The sequence below is a fragment of the Staurois parvus genome, unplaced genomic scaffold (genome assembly GCF_062004578.1).
Source record: "Staurois parvus isolate SC_StPar_1 unplaced genomic scaffold, SC_StPar_1.0 ptg001192l, whole genome shotgun sequence".
In the NCBI taxonomy this organism is placed as follows: domain Eukaryota; kingdom Metazoa; phylum Chordata; class Amphibia; order Anura; family Ranidae; genus Staurois; species Staurois parvus.
In genome coordinates, this window is record NW_028318988.1 from 1,958,679 (window position 1) to 1,978,630 (window position 19,952).

Genomic DNA, 19,952 nt, shown 5'->3' on the forward strand with positions numbered 1-19,952 from the left:
AAAAGTCACTTACCTGTCCCTTGGTCCAGTGCTGTCCTCACCATCGCTGGCTTCACGGGCCATCTTCTCTCCCTGGCATCTTCAGTGTGGTTTCCCGGCTGTGACATCTTGCGGCTTCACAGCCGGGTGCCCACTGAGCCTGCGTGAGAAGCGCTGCACTTTGTGAATGGCCCCGTAGTCTTCTAGGACCTGTCATGTGTCCCACAATACTATGGGGAGGGGAGGACGACTTCTGCTTCCGATCGCCTAAGGCGATCGCAGTGGAAGTGGGAACGGGTACCTGTCAAATTCAGGTACCCACTCACCAAAGGTGCCAATCCATAATGGGGAGCGGGGGACAAAGACTTAAAGCGGAATTTCCCCTTTTGGGTGGAGCTCCGCTTTAATGTGATGTATTTCCCCAAAATTAGAGGGAAAAAAGGTCAGTACAATAGGGGACAATGTCAACGAGTTTTGGGCTTGTTTTACAAGCAATTGCAATGTACCTTCCAGTGCATTCTGTTTGCATATCAGACCAGTTTTTAGACATCCAGAAATCACTGACAGGGGATTTTGACTTGTAGTTGACCTTCTGACTTGCATTTAGGGGTGGACTGACCATTCGTAAACTTGGACACTGCCCGAGGGCCCGGGGTCAGTAAGGGCCCCATGAGATGCCCCTGGTACCTTTCATAGGCTTTTTTGGGTGTGTTTTGAGTGTGGGTGAGGATATAGGGGCCCAGGGGCGGACTGACCATTTTGAAACTCGGGCACTGTCCCAAGGGCCCAGGGTCAGTAGGGGCCCCATGAGATGCCCCTGTGGTACCTTTTTCATAGGCTTTTTTGAGTTTGGGCAAGCACACAGGGGCCCCATGATCCCCTATTGCCCAGGGGCCCCATGAGTTGTGAGTCTGCCCCTGCAGGGGCCCCATGATCCCCTATTGCCGGGGACCCCATAAGTTGTCAGTCCGCCCCTGCAAGGGCCCCATGATCCCCTATTGCCCGGGGACCCCATAGGTTGTCGGTCCGCCCCTGCTTGCATTTGACCTGCTTCAAGATGCTTTTGCATTCTCATTGTTCTGTATGGGAAGAGAAGCAGCTTTGCAGAGAACAGACGTCTATTGACATCAACCCTAAAGTGTCTAGAGGAGTTTTTTTAGCTATAAAAATGCTCCAACGCTGGTAAAACGCAACAAACCTGCGCTTTGGGACATTTTCTTGAGCAAACTTTTTTTTGTTGTGTATTTTATGGGGGGTTTTTTGTTGGTAATCAGTTTCAGCTGCTTTGGTGGTAATGAAATTAATAGGCGCATTAGATGGGCAACAATGAGACAACCGCCAAAACAGGAATGGTCTTGCAGGTGGAGGCCACTGACATTTTTTCCCTACTCATCTTTTCTGACTGTTCTTCACTAGTTTTGCATTTGGCTAGGGTCAGTGTCACTACTGGTAGCATGAGGCCATACCTGGACCCTACAGAGGTTGCACAGGCAGTCCAACTCCTCCAGGATGGCACAACAATATGTACCCATCAGCAGGACCAGTATGTGCTCTTTTGTGCAAGGAGGAACAGGATGAGCACTGCCAGAATCCTACAAAATGACCTCCAGCAGGCCACTGGTGTGAATGTCTCTGACCAAACAATCAGAAACAGACTTCATGAGGGTGGCCTGAGGGCCCAACATCCTCTAGTGGCCCCTGTGCTCACTGCCCAGCACCATAGAGCTGGATTGGCATTTGCCATTGAACACCAGAATTGGCAGGTCCACCACTAACACCCTGTGCTTTTCAGATGAGAGCAGGTTCACCCTGAGCACATGTGACAGACGTGAAAGGGTCTGGAGAAGCCGTGGAGAACGTTATGCTGCCTGTAACATCATTCAGCATTACAAGTGATGGTCTGGGGAGGCATATCCATGGAGGGAAGCACAGACCTCTACAGGCTAGACAATGGCACCCTGACTGCCATTAGGTATGGGGATGAAATCCTTGGACCCATTGTCAGACCCTACACTGGTACAGTGGGTCCTGGGTTCCTCCTGGTGCACAACAATGCCCGGCGTCATGTGGCAAGAGTATACAGGCAGTTCCTGGAGGATGAAGGAATTTATACCATTGAATGGCCCCAACGCTCACCTGACCTAAATCCAAATTGACACCTCTGGGATATCATGTTTCAGTCCATATGATGCTGCCAGGTTGCACCTCAGACTGTCCAATAGCTCAGTGATGCCTTGGTCCAGATCTGGGAGGAAATATCCCAGGACACCATCTGTCATCTCATTAGGAGCATGCCCCGACATTGTCAGACATGCATACAAGCACATGGAGGCTATACAAACTACTGAGGACCATTCTGAGTTGCTGCAATGAAATAACAAACAACATGGACTCACCTGCTGCATCATTTTTTCACTTTGATTGTCTTTGAATTCAGTCCTCTGTAGGTTGATGATTTTCATTTCCATCAAACGATGGGGCATCCTTACATTCCTAACACATGACCCAGTCCAGATCAGTATAGAGATCCAGCATGAGATCTTTTTTCCCCATTGAAATCTGATGTATTTTCCAAGTGTTCCTTTAATTACTTTGAGCCGTGTATATAGCAGCGCCGTTGTTAGTGGATGTATATACCTCCACAGCAGAGGATTGTGTGCAGCTCACAAAACATGCACCCATGAGCCTGGTGATTGACCCCGTCCTGTACCATGTAATAGCTGTACCATGTGGTTAGAATGTGAAAAAGTCTAACATGTGGTATTCCCATACCCAGGAGGTGTGAATAACATGAATTATTTTGTAACAATGGCATCTGAAAGTGGGTGAGATATATTAGGCAGAAAGTGAACATATTGTCCTTGAAGCTGATGTGCTGAAAGCAGAAAAATGGCCAAGGGTAAGAATTTAATCAACTTTGACAAGGGCCAAATGGTAATGTCTAGATGACTGGGTCAGAGCAACTCCAAAACTGCAGCTCTGAGATGTTCCTGGTCTTCAGTGCTCAGGACCGACCAAAGGTGATTCAAGGAAGGAAAATCGGAGAACCAGTGACAGGGTTATGGGTGGCCAAGGTTCAGTGAGGCACATGGGGAGCGAAGACTGGCCTGTGTAGTCCGATCTAATAGAACACCTACTGTAGATAAAATTGCTGAAAAAGTTAATGTTGGTTGTGATAGAAAAGTGCCAGAACACACAGAGCATTATAGTGTATGGGGTTACCAAGCAGCAGACCGGTCAGGGTACACATACAGCCAAATGCACCAACAAATGGGCATGTGAGCATCAGAACTGGACCATGGAGCAATGAGAGGCAGGTGGCCTGGTCTGATGAATCCCATTTTCTATTTGGCTGGGTGCATGTGTGTCACTTACCTGGGGAAGAGATGGCACCAGAATGCAGTATGGGAAGAAAGCAAGTGGGCAGAGGCAGTGTGATGGTTTTATCAAGTGGAGTCCATGTCTTGATGGGTCAGGGCTGTTTTGGTAACATAAGGGGGGGGGGGGGGATACTCAATATTAGATGGGTGGTCATAATGTCATGGTTGATCCGTGTATGCTCCAACATGGAGACCCTCCTAGATTAGAGATAGAAATGTACTATACAGAGGGGCTTTGATGAGGTAGTGCAGTTCCCACACCAGTTGAAAACAGAATGGGATACCAACCTAAGAAAATTAAACAAATGCAACCATCACATCTAATGACTGGTAAACTGCAATGTATTTTATTTTCACCTGGTAAACTGTTGTTTCCTTTACAAGCTTTCATGAATATGCATCAGTGAAGAGTATTGAGACAAAACATTAACCACTGACCTCAGCCTTTATTTATTCATGTAAAACCTTTTTCACCACCGAAAAAAAACTGTTGCTGTAACTGCAATGTGAGCTGAAGTTTGGCATCAATTTGTTAGTGTATCTACAGTTGCAAGAAAAAGTATGTGAACCGCTTGGGATTACGTGGAGTTTTGCATGAATTGGGCATAAAATGTGCTCTGAACATCATCTAAGTCACAACAATAGAAGAACACAGTCTGCTGAACATAATACTACACAAACATTAGATGTTGCCATGGTTTAATTGCACGTAACATGTAAACATTCACAGTGCAGGGAGGAAAAAGTATGTGAACCTTTGGACTAAATAACTGGTTGACCCTCCTTTGGCAGCAATAACCTCAACCAAACGTTTCCTGTAGTTGCAGATCAGACCTGCACAACGATCTGGAGTCATTTTGGACCACTCCTCTTCACAAAACTGTTTCAGTGTAGCAATATTCTTGGGATGTCTGGTGTGAATCGCTCTCTTAAGGTCATGCCACAGCATTTCAATCGGGTTGAGGTCAGGACTCTGACTGGGCCACTCCAGAAGGCGTATTCTGTGCTGTTGCAGCCATTGTTTTGTTGAATTACTTGTATGCTTTGGGTCATTGTCCTGTTACATCACCCATCCTCTGCGGAGCTTCAGTTGGCGGACAGATGGTCGTACGTTTTCCTGCAAAATGTCTTGATAAACTCTGGAATTCATTTTCCCATCAATGACAACAATCTGTCCAGGCCCTGAGGCAGCCCCAAACCATGATGCTCCCTCCGCCATGTTGTACAGTGGGGATGAGGTTTTGATGTTGGTGTGCTGTGCCTTTTTTTCTCCACACATAGTGTTATGTGTTCTTCCCAAACAACTGAATCTTGGTTTCATCTGTCCACAGTATATTTTGCCAGTAGTGCTGTGGAACATCCAGGTGCTCTTTTGCAAACTTCAAACATGCTGCAATATTCTTTTTGGACAGCAATGGCTTCCTCCGTGGTGTCCACCCATGTACTCCATTCTTGTTTAATGTTTTCCTTATTGTAGATGTCAACAAAAATGTTAGCATGTGCCAAAGATTTCTGTAGGTCTTTAGCTGACACTCTGGGATTCTTCTTTACCTCATGCAGCATTCTGCTCTATGCTCTTGCAGTCATTTTTACAGGACGACCACGCCTAGGGAGAGTAGCAACAGTGCTAAACTTTCTCCATTTGTAGACAGTCTGTCTTACTGTGGACACATGAACATCAAGGCTTTTGGAGATACTTTTGTAATCCTTTCCAGCTCCATGCAAGTCAACAATTCTTGATCGTAGGTCTTCTGAGAGCTCTTTTCTGCGAGGCATGGTTCACATCAGACAGTGCTTCTTGAAACCAGTAAACCCAAAACAGGTGTGTGTTTTTTAAGGACAGGACAGCTGTCAGCAACACATCCAATATCATCACACTGATTGGAGTCAAGGTTGGCTCACTCCTGGCTCCAATTAGCTCTGGGAGAAGTCATTAAGCTAGGGCCTCACATACTTTTTCCTCCCTGCACTGTGAATGTTTACATGTTATGTGCAATTAAACCATGGCAACATCTAATGTTTGTGTAGTATTATGTTCAGCAGACTGTGTTCTTCTATTGTTGTGACTTAGATGACGTTCAGAGCACATTTTATGCCCAATTCATGCAAAACTCCACGTAATCCCAAGGGGTTCACATACTTTTTCTTGCAACTGTAAATCTCCTAGTCCATCTAACACTACCCCTCCCCCCACCACCAGACTGACAATACTGCTGTCTGCTGTGCTTCCTTCATCCAGAGCGGAGGCACTTAATACAGGAGGTGTGTTACTGGCCAAATCACCGGGTGAAAACAGAGGGGAAAAAAAGCCTAAGAAAAGAAAATTAGTGCAGCCATCACATCTAATGATTGGTAAGCTGCAATGTTTGGTTTGGGGTTTAATACCACTTTAATGGCATAATAATGTGATGACTGTCGTCCTTTAAGGCTTGCCTAACCAAGAATTCTGTTTGAACAGCCTTTTGTCCAGGATACAAATTCAGCTCCTACTCTAAGCTGTGAGTCACAATGGAGAATGTTTCCACCACCAAGAAAGACCTTGAGCTTCTCGGACTTCAAGAGATGGAAGGACTTAGATATCTTTACGGTCCTCTGCTTGGTGTTACCTATTTGGGTATTTTGACCCTGAGTTCTGTAATTGTGTTTGTGGTATTGACTAACCGCAATCTTCATGAACCCATGTATATTCTCATTTGTAACCTGGTGCTCAATGGCATTATTGGCAGCTCCTCACTTTTCCCAAAATTGTTGGTGGACCTTGTGACTTCAGCCAAGACCATTTCCCGTGAAGCCTGCCTTACCCAAACTCTATTCATCGCGGTTTCTGCCTACCTTGAGATAATGACGTTCTCAGTCATGGCGTATGACCGTTATTTGGCTGTGTGCCGCCCATTGCAATATGCTGTCCTAATGACCAATGCCACGGTAATCAAAGTTTTGACCACCTGTTCTTTGGTTGTGTTCATCTTACAATTGGGTACCGTTCTCTTAACAATGAGACTACCACTTTGTGGGACACAAATCAAGAATGTTTTCTGTGATAACATGTCAATTTTTATCCTGGCCTGCACAGACACTACTGTTAATTATATATATGGAACGATTACTACCATTGCGCTGTCATGCTCCATGCTGTTTATCATTGCCTTTTCATATGTGCGTATATATGTTGTCTGTCTTAGATTATCTAAAGAGTCACGCCACAAGGCCCTGCACACTCTGGGAACACACCTAATCAATTTTTCCATTTTCCTCCTTGGCTTTCTCTTTGTGGCTTTCCGACACAGATTTGGCACCATTAATGTGCCTGTCAGTGTCCATGTTGGGCTATCTATACCTTCCCTTCTGATTCCTCCATTCATGAACCCTCTAATTTTTGGGGTAAGGACAAAAGCACTGAAATCAAAAATGGTTTTAGCTTTCAAAGAGGTGGCTGCACTACTGAAACTCCTGCCCAAAGTGAAAATATAAAATTAATACTAAGATAGGGAGAAAAAATATGTTTTATTTGAAATTGTGAATTTCTCAATGTATTTTTTCGCCAGAACTTCTCAACTGTATTGAAGTATATAATCCTATTTAGCAATGAGCCAAACAGCCATGGGTTCTGGTTCACCAAGCTTCAAAGTCCGGATGCCAAACTGCGGGCGGCAGCTGCAGGCTCTGCAATGTACATGTACAGTTGTGTTCAAAATAATAGCAGTCAGACATCACTAACCTGATCATTCACTGTTTTTGGCAGAAATTATTTTTCTACATGGCAAATAATTTACTAGCAGGTGTAGTAGAGTAATAGAAATCCAACAGACCCAACAGTCATGACATGCATGCTGCTGATTCTGTGTCATTGAATCACTCATTGAAAGGGGCATGTTCAAAATAATAGCAGTGTGGAGTTCTATTAGTGAGCTCCTTCATTCTTTGAAAAACAGGTGGCAATTATTGCCCTTATTTAAGGAAGGAAGGCAGCAAATGTTGTACATGCTGGTTACAGTGTATTTCTCTCTAAAATTCTTCGGAAAATGGGTCGTTCCAGACATTGTTCAGAAGAACAGCGTACCTTAATTAAAAAGTTGATTGGAGAGGGGAAAACATATAAAGAAGTGCAGAAAATGATCGGCTGCTCAGCTAAAATGATCGCAAATGCTTTAAAATGGCAACCAAAACCTGAAAGACGTGGAAGAAAGCAAAAAACTACCATTCAAATGGATAGAAGAATAGCCAAAATGGCAAGGACTCAGCCAACAATCAGCTCCAGGAAGATGAAAGAAGGTGTGACGTTCCCTGTGAGGACTGTTACAATTAGAAGACGCCTATGTGAAGCCAAGCTATCTGCAAGAAGCCCCCGCAAAGTCCCACTGTTGGAAAAAAGACTGTTGAAGAGGTTACAATCTGCCAAAGAGCACATTGACTGACCTAAAGAGAAATGGCGCAACATTTTGTGGACTGATGAAAGTAAGATTGTTCTTTTTGGGTCTAGTGGCCGGAGACAGTTTGTCAGACGACCCCCAAACACTGAATTCAAGCCACAGTACACTGTGAAGACAGTGAAGCATGGTGGTGCAAGGATCATGATATGGGGATGTTTCTCATACTACGGTGTTGGGCCTATTTATCGCATACCAGGGATCATGGATCAGTTTGAATACATCAGAATACTTGAAGAGGTCATGCTGCCTTATGCTGAAGAGGAAATGCCCTTGAAATGGGTGTTCCAACAAGACAACGACCCCAAACACACCAGTAAACGGGCAACATCTTGGTTCCAGACCAACAAGATTGACGTTATAGAGTGGCCAGCCCAATCCCCGGATCTTATTCCAATAGAAAACTTGTGGGGTGACATCAAAAATGCAGTTTCTGAGGCAAAACCAAGAAATAGGGAAGAACTGTGGAATGTCGTCCAATCATCCTGGGCTGGAATACCTGATCACAGGGGCCAGAAGTTGGGTGACTCCATGCAACACAGATGTACAGCAGTTCTCAGAAACAGTGCGACTACAACCAAATATTCATTAAGTGATTCAAAGGAAAGCAAAATCTTCAAACATTTCTCAGTTTATATAGTGAATGTTTGAGTTTGTAAAGAAGAATACAAACACTGCAATTTTTTTGAACCGTCTAATATTCACTTTTCTTCAATTTTTTTTGAGAAACAACACAAATTTGATATATTTTTCTTCATGTTTTGATTTGGAATAGAATGTGTCGTGTTCCCAATGCATTTGTGTGGGTGGAAATAAAAGCTATTAGAAGGATTTTCACATTTATTCACTTTTTTCAACACACTGCTATTATTTTGAACACAACTGTACATCACTGCCTGCTTTCTATGACCCATGCTGTGATTGGACATGGCACGAGTTTGTCAGCAGGTATCAGCCAATGATTTTGGTTAAAATCTGCTAATTGTGTTCTGGGTTTACAAACAGAACAGCAATCTGGCTATTTCTTCGCCCTGAAAAGAAGGGAGAAAAAACATCCAGATCTGTAAGAGCAGCACATATTACATTTGTTAGGCACACAGTTAATCCCTTTCCAGCCAGTGTCATTATTATCAGATATCTGATCACTGTATAACAGTCACTGGTGAAGTCAGTGTCAGTTAGTGTCCCTCCCAGCCAGTGTCCCTTAGCGCCGGATTTCCCGCCTCACCATCACAGTCACAATATAAGTCACTGACACCGCCATTACAAATATAGCGTCTATAACTTCTTAAATTTCGTAGATACAGCATACCATAGTTTGTAGACGCTATAACTTTTACACAAACCAATTAATATACACTTATTGGGATTTTTGTTTTCTTTTTTACCAAAGACATGTAGCAGAATTCATTTTGGCCTAAATGGAAGAAATTTGATTTTTTGATTGGATATGTTTTATAACAATGTAGAAAATATTGGGGTGTTTTTTGGTCGTTTTTCATGTAATAAAAAATAAATATCATCAAATTACAGCTCTTTGTGTAAAAAAAATGCTAAAAACTTTAATTTGTGTACAGTGTTGCATGACCGAGCAATTGCCAGTCTAAAGAGCGCAGTGCTAAATCGCAAAATTCTGTATGCCCTGTCATGAAGGGGGTAAAACAAGGGTGCTCAACCTATGACCTGCGTATCCCTCTCATGTGACCTGCAACCTCAAACACTGGAAGCACGTGCCCACGCTCTGTAATGGCAGGTCGGCCTGGTCTGATGAATCCCGTTTTCTATTTGGCTGGGTGCATGTGTGTCACTTACCTGGGGAAGAGATGGCACCAGGATGCAGTATGGGAAGAAAGCAAGTGGGCGGAGGCAGTGTGATGATTTTATCAAGAGGAGTCCATGTCTTGATGGGTCAGGGCTGTTTTGGCAACATAAGGGGGGGGATACTCAATATTAGATGGGTGGTCATAATGTCATGGCTGATCGGTGTATGCTCCAACATGGAGACCCTCCTAGATTAGAGATAGGAATGTACTATACAGAGGGGCTTTGATGAGGCAGTGCAGTTCCCACCAGGGGCGGACTGACCATTTGGAAACTTGGGCACTGCCCGAGGGCCCGGGGTCAGTTGGGGGCCCCATGAGATGCCCCTGGTACCTTTTTCATAGGCTTTTTTGAGTTTGGGCAAGGGCACAGGGGCCCCATGATCCCCTAATGCCGGGGGCCCCATGAGTTGTCAGTTCGCCCCTGGTTCCCACATATATCCATAAATGTATTACAGCTGAAATCTGTTTTTAATGCAAATTGTTAGTATATATTTTTTTTTTTTGTGAATTAGCTGGTAAGTGTGCTGGGAAATGCATTTTAGTTTGCTTTCTGTGTGAATAGACTTTCCATGTGCAATTGGGGCGGTTGCCATATTTGACAGGACTAGGGTCTGCTGTCTGCCCAGGCAGGCACAAAAGAACCGATTCAAAAGGTAAGCATAGATACCTTTAGGCACTTTGGTTTATTTCGGTTTATATACTTTGCCAGACCTATCAGGATTATTAAAGTGGCATTAATACCCAAAAGCAAATGTATTATATTGCAGCTTACCGATCATTAGATGTGATGGATGCATCCGCTTTCTTCTTTTAGGTTTTCTTTTATTTTCACCTGGTAATCTGGCCAGTAATCTGTTTCCTTTACAATCTTTCCTGCATATGAATCAGTGAAGAGTGTTGAGACAAACCATTACCCACTGACAGAGGTGCTTAAAATGATCAACCTTTATTAATTCATGAAAAACCTTTATCCCAACAAAAGAAAACTGTTGCTGTGACAGCCTGTGCAACTGAAATGCAGGCTGAACTTTGGCATCAATTTGATAGTGTATCTAAATCTGTTAGTCCATCTAACACTATCCCCCCCACAGACTGACAATGCTGCTGTCTGATGTGCCTCCTGTGCTCCTTCATACAGAGTGGAGACACTTAATACAGGAGGTGTGTTACTGGCCAAATCACCAGGTGAAAACAGAGGGGGATACCAACCTAAGAAAAGAAAATGAATGCAGCCATCACATCTAATGACTGGTAAGCTGCAATGTATTTTATTTTCACCTGGTAATCTGTTGTTTCCTTTACAAGCTTTCATGAATATGCATCAGTGAAGAGTGTTGAGACAAAACATTAACCACTGACCTCAACCTTTATTTATTCATGTAAAACCTTTATCCCCCTGGAGAAAAAAAAACTGTTGCTGTAACTGCCCGTGTAACTGCAATGTGAGCTGAAGTTTGGCATCAATTTGTTAGTGTATCTAAATCTCCTAGTCCATCTAACACTACCCCTCCCCCCACCACCAGACTGACAATACTGCTGTCTGCTGTGCTTCCTTCATCCAGAGCGGAGGCACTTAATACAGGAAGTGTGTTACTGGTCAAATCACCGGGTGAAAACAGAGGAGAAAAAAAGCCTAAGAAAAGAAAATTAGTGCAGCCACCATATCTAATGATTGGTAAGCTGCAATGTTTGGTTTTGGGTTTAATACCACTTTAATGGCATAATAATGTGATGAGTGACATCCTTTAAGACTTGCCTAACCAAGAATTCTGTTTGAACAGCCTTTTGTCCAGGATACAAATTCAGCTCCTACTCTAAGCTGTGAGTCACAATGGAGAATGTTTCCACCACCAGGAAAGACCTTGAGCTTCTCGGACTTCAAGAGTTGGAAGGACTCAAATATCGTTACTGTCCTCTGCTTAGTGTTACCTATTTGGGTATTTTGACCCTGAGTTCTGTAATTGTGTTTGTGGTATTGATTAACAGCAGTCTTCATGAACCCATGTACATTCTCATTTGTAACCTGGTGCTCAATGGCATTATTGGCAGCTCCTCACTTTTTCCAAAATTGTTGGTGGACCTTGTGACTTCATCCAAGACCATTTCCCGTGAAGCCTGCCTTACCCAAACTCTATTCATCGCGGTTTCTGCCTACCTTGATATGATGACGTTTTCAGTCATGGCGTATGACCGTTATTTGGCGGTGTATCACCCATTGCAATATGCTGTCCTAATGACCAATGTCACTGTAATCAAAGTTTTGTCCACCTGTTCTTTGGTTGTGTTCATCTTACAATTGGTTAACGTTTTCTTAACAATGAGGCTACCACTTTGTGGAACACAAATCAAGAATGTTTTCTGTGAGAACATGTCAATTTTTATCCTGGCCTGCACAGACACTACTGTTAATTATATATATGGAACGATTATTACCATTGCGCTGTCATGCTCCATGCTGTTTATCATTGTCTTTTCATATGTGCGTATATATGTTGTCTGTCTTAGATTATCTAAAGAGTCACGCCACAAGGCCCTGCACACTCTGGGAACACACCTAATCAATTTTTCCATTTTCCTCCTTGGCTTTCTCTTTGTGGCTTTCCGACACAGATTTGGCACCATTAATGTGCCTCTCAGTGCCCATGTTTGGCTATCTATACCTTCCCTTCTGATTCCTCCACTCATGAACCCTCTAATTTTTGGGGTAAGGACAAAAGCACTGAAATCAAAAATGGTTTTACTTTTCAAAGAGGTGGCTGCACTACTGAAACTCCTGCCCAAAGTGAAAATATAAAATTAATACTAGGATAGGGAGAAAAAATTGATATGCTTTCAGAAAGTGCACCACACCTGCAAGCAGGGGAGTATTTACCACAAGGCAAACAAGGCACTTGCCTAGGGTGGCATTTTCCTGGGGGGCAGCACCGCCCCCTGAAAGAAAGCATGGAAGAAGGGACAAACGCTCCGCAAACGCCGGACCAACGCTTGCCAAATGCTATAGGGGCGTTTGGCAAGCGTTGGTAAAACAGTCAAGTGTGAACGAGCCCTTATTCCTAAGAAGTACAGGCCTACAATATAAAACAACAAATTTCCATGCAAAACATGGAAAGGGAGGGAGGTTAAACAAGTGTCCAGCAGACAGCTGATTATAAAAGGACGTTATGTAACAAAGAAAACCCCTTCCATTTCATGCTGTCAGCAATGGCGCCACATGGAAGAGAAATGTCACAAGGCCTGAGAAAGAAAATGCTTTCTTTACACAAGAAAGGTGAAGACTACAAGATCAGCAATGCTTTACTTATCAGTCAGAATACTGTAAAATGTAACAAACGTCTACAAAGGAAGCCTCTCCTAAAGCCCATGCACAAAAAAGCTTGCCTAGAATTTGCCAGGGCCCATGCTGAAAAACAAGAAGACTACTTGAGACCAAGATAAATGTTTTTGGAACTGATGGCTTCAAATCTGTATGGCAACGTAAAGTTGAGGAGTACAAAGAAAAATGCATGGTGCCTACAGTGAAACATGGTGGTGGCAGTGTCCTTCTGTGGGGCTGCATGAGTGCTGCTGATGTCTGCTCTATATTGAAAGAGAAAATGCTACCATCACTCCGTGTCCTTGGTCATTGTGCACTTTTCCAACATGACAATAATCCAAAACACACATCTAAGGCCACTGTTGAATTTCTGAAGAAGAACGGGGTGGAAGTGATTCAATGGCCAAGTATGTCTCCTGGTCTGAACCCAATCGAACACCTATGGGGAATTCTGAAGAGACAAGTTGAGTATCACTCTCCATCCAGCATCCAGGCTCTAAAAGAGGTTGTTCTTAAAGAATAGAAAAAGATAAATGTTGCAATATGTCACCAACTTGACCATGTCTAGAAGACTTGGTGCTGTCCTTACAAATCATGGAGGTCATACAAAATACTAGATGGAGTAGTTTTTGTTGTGGGGTGGATTCATTTTTGCATCAGCTAATTTGAGTAAAACTGAAGATTTTGTAATCTAAGTGATATTATTAACCTTACTTTCATGTAATGAGCTAAACAAATGTTCTATATAACTCAGTTTTGTCACAATTTTGGAAATTGTTTTTGTCTTCATTGAGATATTGATTACAATCTTACTTTTCAAAAGGGGTGTACTCATTTATGCTGAGCACTGTATATGGCCCTCGCTCTTCAAAAGGCTGGGCATCCCTGGTGTAAGAGAGGCGGGGCTGGAGTTAACTTTTAATCATAACCTGACCTCTAAGTGTATTAAAGCAATATAATTTCAATAAAAACATCAACATAATATTAAAACCTTAGCAAGGCAGAATCCAAACAGCAAATATTCCATCTGTTTATATAGTGACCTCTTGTAGGTTAAAGTATACCTTCAGCTAAAAGGTTTCTTCCTTTTTGATAAAATAGGAAAGAGTTATAAACTCTCTCAAGTTCAATTGCTACCTAAATCTCCATTGGGCAGATTTGTTCTCAGGTTCACAGGGGAAGGGAAAAAGGAAAAGAGGGAAAAAAGATAAAAGGGGAGGAAAGGGGAAGGGACTGGATAGAAAGAAAAATAAATTCTTTAACTACTAAGCAGCTCCCATATATATAACATCTGTTTATTAGTGATTCTAAAGGCTTATTTTTTTTAGAAAAAATAACAAAAATGTCCATACTTACCTGCTGCGTGCAGTGGTTTTGCACAGAGCAGCACGGATCCTCCTCTTCACGGGTCCCCTGCTGGTGCTCCTGCCCACCCCCCGCTCCTGTCGGGTGCCCCCACAGCAAATCGCTTGGTATGGGGGAACCTGCTGCTACGTGTGTCCATTCACACACAGAGCCGCAGCTTGGCCCCGTCCCATCATTCTTCTCATTGGCTCACTGGCTGTGATTGACAGCAGTGGGAGCTGATGTCTCCCGCTTTTGTCTCAGCCAATGAGGAGAGGGAGGCCCAGGCTAGCAGATAATTCAGTGTACCATGGTGGATCGAAAGGGGGCTTAGGTGAGTATTAGGGGGGGCTACTGCACACAGAAGGTTTTTTACCTTTATGCATTGAATGAATGAAGATAGAAAACCTTGAGCCTTTACAACCACTTTAAGCTGTTTGCTTGGAGTTCAGCTTCAGGGTCAAGTTACATTTCAGTGTTAGGTGGCGGGTTTGGTGTTAGCAGGAAGATCAAATGCGAGGTTCAGTCTGTCAGGTTGGGACCAGCAGTTATAAGCCTCTCATTGAGAACTATCTATCTGACACTGTATTCCTGGCAATGGAAAAAACAATCATAATATAAAATAAAGCTGTTAAAAACACCCAGATTGGAAAATTGCGCCCAAACGGGCAGGAACAGAAGCGACAGCATAAGCCAAAAGTTCAAATAGTATAACCAGAATTTATTAAAACACAAAATTCACAATATCACAACAAAAAGAAAATACGGTTTACAGGGATCAATGTCTTTAGAAAACACAAAACATCATCACAATGAGGTAAACAGAACGAAAAGCAAAACAGGAATCTGATAATATCTTACCATCACTGAGCCAGTATACATGTACTGCGCCTCATCATTACCGAGGCCTAGAAAGAAAAGCACACTGCCTGCCAGGAGATGCCAGAGTCCGTAAATCAGAATTATACGGACTGCAATGAATTGAAGCCTTTCATTCCCATATGGACGAAAAATATATTTCAAGAAGTGGAAATACAAGCTCCCAAACAACTTTTGCACTTAATCCAATGTAATCTGGGCAATCAGGGGGATGCAGCTGAGTGTCCTATCCTTCGTACACAAGGAAGGCATAATTTATAGAGTTTAACTCCATATCGGGCCCTTTGCTGAGGATGAACTGCGACTCATCCACACAGATATTTTTGTTTGGGACAAATAATTGGGCAAATTTCTCAGAGAAAAAAATTAAGAAGTGGCTGAATTTTAAACAATTTATCATATGATCATTAAATATCTTGTTCTGGTTATGACTGATGAGTAAATTGGCATATGATGGATTGGGTGGGTAGACCAGTAGGAGTGTAATTGATTTTTTTTTTTTGTGAGTCCCATATTAAATGTGAGGCCCAAAAAGGTTATAAATTCCTCCACTGTTAACTGCTTCCATTTGTAGGGATGGGCATAACTTGAATCTGGGTTGGTGGCTGAGAATTTTTGGACATAGAGGTTGCACTGGTCCACAATTTAATTTAGTAAGTCATCGGAAAAATAAAAAATTCAATGAGGGCACAATTGTATGTGTTCACCTGGGCTCCTGGATGGGCAGTAAAAGGGGGGATGTTAGCTGCTCCAGGGTTAGGCGGAAACCATAGGAGGTTTTGAAGGGCATATGGAAGAGCGGCAAGGGTCCTAACCCTTAGGGGCTGAGGTGACACTCCATTAGTGCCTGGCCTTTTTTGAGGGTCTCCATTTCTGGTGGATGCCACTATTCTACTAGTGGATGTGTCACGAGAACCAGAGAGCACACAGAGACAGATTGCACGGAACCCGACGTGTGGGCGTTTATTGGTGAGGTTTTTGGGGCACAGACAATAGTTCTGTTAGTCCACAGATCCACACCAGATACAGCAACACAGTAAAGTTCTCTGGAAGGCAATTTGAAACAACAGGGGGATGGTAATCCACAGGGTTAATCCACACAGGCAGCTGCAGGCAGGGAAGGGTTAAGTCCAGACAGGTTCACGGAGAGCAAAGGGTTAAGTCCAGACAGATTCACGGAGAGCAAGGGGTTAAGTCCAGGCAGATTCACGGAGAACAAAAGAGTTAAGTCCAGGCAGATTCACGGGGACAGCAGAAGATTCCTCCACAGTGAAGAGATTCCAGGCAGCATGGAAAGTCAGGTTAGCCAGAGAGGATAAAGGGGCCGGGGGATGGTCGTCCGAGAGAAGCTGGCACTGCAGCACAATCTTCTCTTCCACAGGCAGCCAAGAGAACACAAGGGGGGTTGCCCTGCTCTCTCATAAGTACAGAGCTGGGTGCTTTGCTGTTGCCGTGGTAGCCCGAGACTTCCTGTTGGGTTACCATGGCAATGGGCCCCATCCCCCAAGTCTCCGGACCGCCCATGGAACACGGTCTTTGTCCCTGTAGGGCATGGAGCCTAGGAAAATGTGCAGAGGGGGCAGGGAGGAGGGGGTGACAGGAAGGGGCCTGTTTGTGGATTCCCTCAGCAGGGGGCCAGACTGCAGGCAACAGGGGGGTGAGGGGCTGCCTGTGTCAGGGACACGGAGGACTAGAAGTCCCAGCAGGATGGGACAGAAGAGCGAGGGGCTGCTGAGGTGTGGGGGGTGGCAGGCAGCAAGCCTAGAGGATGGGGAGGAAGGGCCAGCTCTGTGACAACCCCTCCCCCCTCCATTCTGCAAGTGCCGCCAGGGGACTCTCAACAGGTTCCCGTAGAGGCACTTGTGGACTGCATTTACTGGGGGTCTTGCTGACGGGACAGCCCATCTGCATTGTGGTGCTGGCTTCCCCGTCGGTATTGGATAGTAAAATTGTAGGGTTGTAAGGCCAGGCTCCATCGTAAGAGGCGGCCATTATCCCCGGAGACCCGATTCAGCCAAGTGAGAGGGTTATGGTCCGTGAGGATGGTGAACTCCCGGCCATACAAATAGGATTGAAGTTTCTTCAACCCCCACACTATGGCCAGGCACTCCTTCTCTATGGTGGCATAAGCCACTTCCCGATCTAATAGTTTTCTGCTAAGGAAGGCCACAGGGTTTCCCTCCCCCTCCTCATTTACCTGGCTGAGGACGGCCCCCAGCCCATAAGTAGAGGCGTCCGTCTGCACAAGGAACCTTCGCTGGTAGTTGGGTGCTGCTAAGACGGGGTCATGGGAAAGGGCCTCCTTCAGCCGATCAAATGCGGTCTGGCAGGCCGGGGTCCAGGTTACCATCCGGGAAATGGCCTTCTTGGTGAGATCCGTGAGGGGCTTTGCAAACGTGCTGAAATGGGGAACGAATTTGCGGTAATAGTTAGCAGTGCCTAGAAACGCCATAACCTGTTTCTTAGTCTGTTGGGTGGGCCATTTCCTAATGGCTTCTATTTTAGCTGGTTTTTGCTAGGCGCAGGCAAAGTCATGACAGCCCCGCAACAGCTTGTCCACCGTGTGCTGGAAGGTGGCACGAGCATTCTTCATGCCAAAAGGCATGTTGAGAAACTCGAACAGGCCGAAGGGGGTGATAAAGGCGGAGCGCTCCGGACCCTCTGCAGATAAGGGGATTTGCCAGTAGCCCTTCTCAAGTAGTGACATAGCAGGCTCCAGCCAGCCGGTCCAGCAGGTCATCGATACGGGGCATCGGGTAAGCGTCACTAACCGTGTGGTCATTGAGGCGCCGGTAGTCGACACAAAAATGGATGCTACCGTCTTTCTTGGTAACAAGAACAACAGGAGACGCCCAGAGGCTCTGGGAGGGATGAATAATTCCCAGATCCAGCGTTTAGTTCAGTTCCTGTCTCATAGTGTTCTTAACGGCTTCGGGGACACAATATGGGGCTTGTTGGAGGGGCCGGGTTCCCAGGGTCTCCACATGGTGAGTGGTGATAGTGGTCTTTCAAGGTCGGGCCGAAAAAGCAGAACTGCGCTGGCCCTGGACAGCATTCATGGCCCTCTGTTGCCCTAGGTTCAGCTGCAGACTCAGGCGCACCTGGTGCACGTCAGTTGGATGGCGTGCTGCTTCCAGGAGGTCCGGTACTGGCTCTTCCTTCTCCTCGGAGGGTATTGGACAGACGGTCATAACAAGGGGGTTTCGGTCATGGTACTCCTTGATCATATTGACGTGCACCGTTTTGTGCCGTCTCTCCCGATCATCTAGTCCGAAAATATAGTTTGTGTCATTCACTTTCCTAATGACACGGAAGGGTCCCTCCCATGTAGTTTGCAATTTGTTCTGGGGATTTGGGACAAACATGAGGACCTGTTGATTCTCAGTAAACTCCCGGGTTGACTGCCTTGCAGTCATACCATGTCTTTTGCCGGGCCTTGGTGGCTTGGAGATGATCAGCTGTGAGGCTGGCTAGTTGTCTCCTCTTTTCCTGCAGTTCCAAGACATAGGGCACCACAGGGACCCCGGTATCTGGTAGTTGACCCTCCCAGTATTCCTTCAGTAGGGTCAGGGGACCACGGATTTTCCACCCATACAGCAGTTCAAAGGGAGAAAATCCGGTAGATTCCTGGGGCACCTCCAGGTAGGCAAAGAGGAGGTGGGGCAGGTATCATTCCCAGTCTGGCTCTAGGTCTACAAAGGCCCGTAGCATGGCCTTCAGGGTCCCGTTGAAGCGTTCACACAGTCCATTGGTCTGGGGGTGATAGGGGATTGTCCTGATGGCCCGCACTCCACAGGTCTGCCAGAGGGACTGAACAAGGCCTCACATGAACTGAGTCCCCTGATCTGACAGGATTTCAGCAGGGAAGCCAACTCGTGTGAAGATGGTAACCATGGCTTCTGTAACTTTGGGAGCTGTGATGCTGGACAGGGCAACTGCTTCGGGATAATGAGTAGCATAATCCACGATGGTCAGGATGTACTGCTTTCCGGATTTGCTGGGGTGAGCTAAGGGACCCAGAATGTCAATAGCTACTCATTGGAATGGCTCCTCAGCAACCCATTTTCCTGCACTATTCTTTCGCCGGTGCCCGGACCAGTCAGCCCTACTCGGGCCCAGAAGCTTGTCAGAGTAGGGTCGGTGGCTAAGTCCCCTTCAAACTTGTCCCGGTCCCATGTCACCCAGTATTGTCAGCAGTGGAAGTTGAGTCACTCTCACGGGCAGCGGAGGTCCATCCACATGCTGGGGTGCCTCCTTCCCAGCAGGCCTGACTTCGTGTGATGGCGCCCACAAAGTGGTATTGAAGATTGCCCACATCATTCCCAAGAAGCACATCTGCAGGCAGTCCTCCCATTACACCCACGTTGCAGCGTTTAGGTCACAAGCCATAGTCCAAATTGACAGTAGCACATGGAATGAAGCGTTTGGTGCCCCCTGCTAGTTTAATCACTATCCCAGGGCCAGGCTGCACAGAGTCAGGGTGCACCACTCGGGGGTCCACAATGGTGAGGAAGGCCCCTGAGTCTCGAAATCCCACTGCCTTTTGTCCATCCACAGTGACCTCTTACAAGTGTTTTCCTTGGAGGCTATAGGTAGGAGCCTCCACCGGCTGTAGGCCAAAGACTCCTGGGGGGTGCCCTTGTCTGCGAGAGCGAGATCCCAGTCTGAAGGGGGTGGTGGCAAGTCCTCAGGAGCCTGGAACAGATCCACAGAATTTCCTGGCCGGGGCAAGCTAGGCCCGAGAATCTTTTTCTTGGCGGGGCAGCTGGCCCGGTAGTGTCCAACCTGTCCACAGCCAAAACACCGC

General features: G+C 45.4%; 2 protein-coding genes across 2 annotated transcripts; both read left to right on the top strand.

The window, feature by feature from the left end:
• The first annotated feature begins 5,867 nt into the window (after window positions 1–5,867).
• Window positions 5,868–6,830, top strand: LOC149438394 (olfactory receptor 52B6-like). The gene has a single exon (XM_089659923.1). It carries the CDS (start codon window positions 5,868–5,870, stop codon window positions 6,828–6,830), a length of 963 nt encoding a protein of 320 aa, XP_089516049.1.
• Window positions 6,831–11,440: 4,610 nt separating this feature from the next.
• On the top strand, window positions 11,441–12,403 carry LOC149438395 (olfactory receptor 52B6-like). The gene has a single exon (XM_089659924.1). It carries the CDS (start codon window positions 11,441–11,443, stop codon window positions 12,401–12,403), a length of 963 nt encoding a protein of 320 aa, XP_089516050.1.
• The last annotated feature ends 7,549 nt before the right edge of the window (window positions 12,404–19,952 follow it).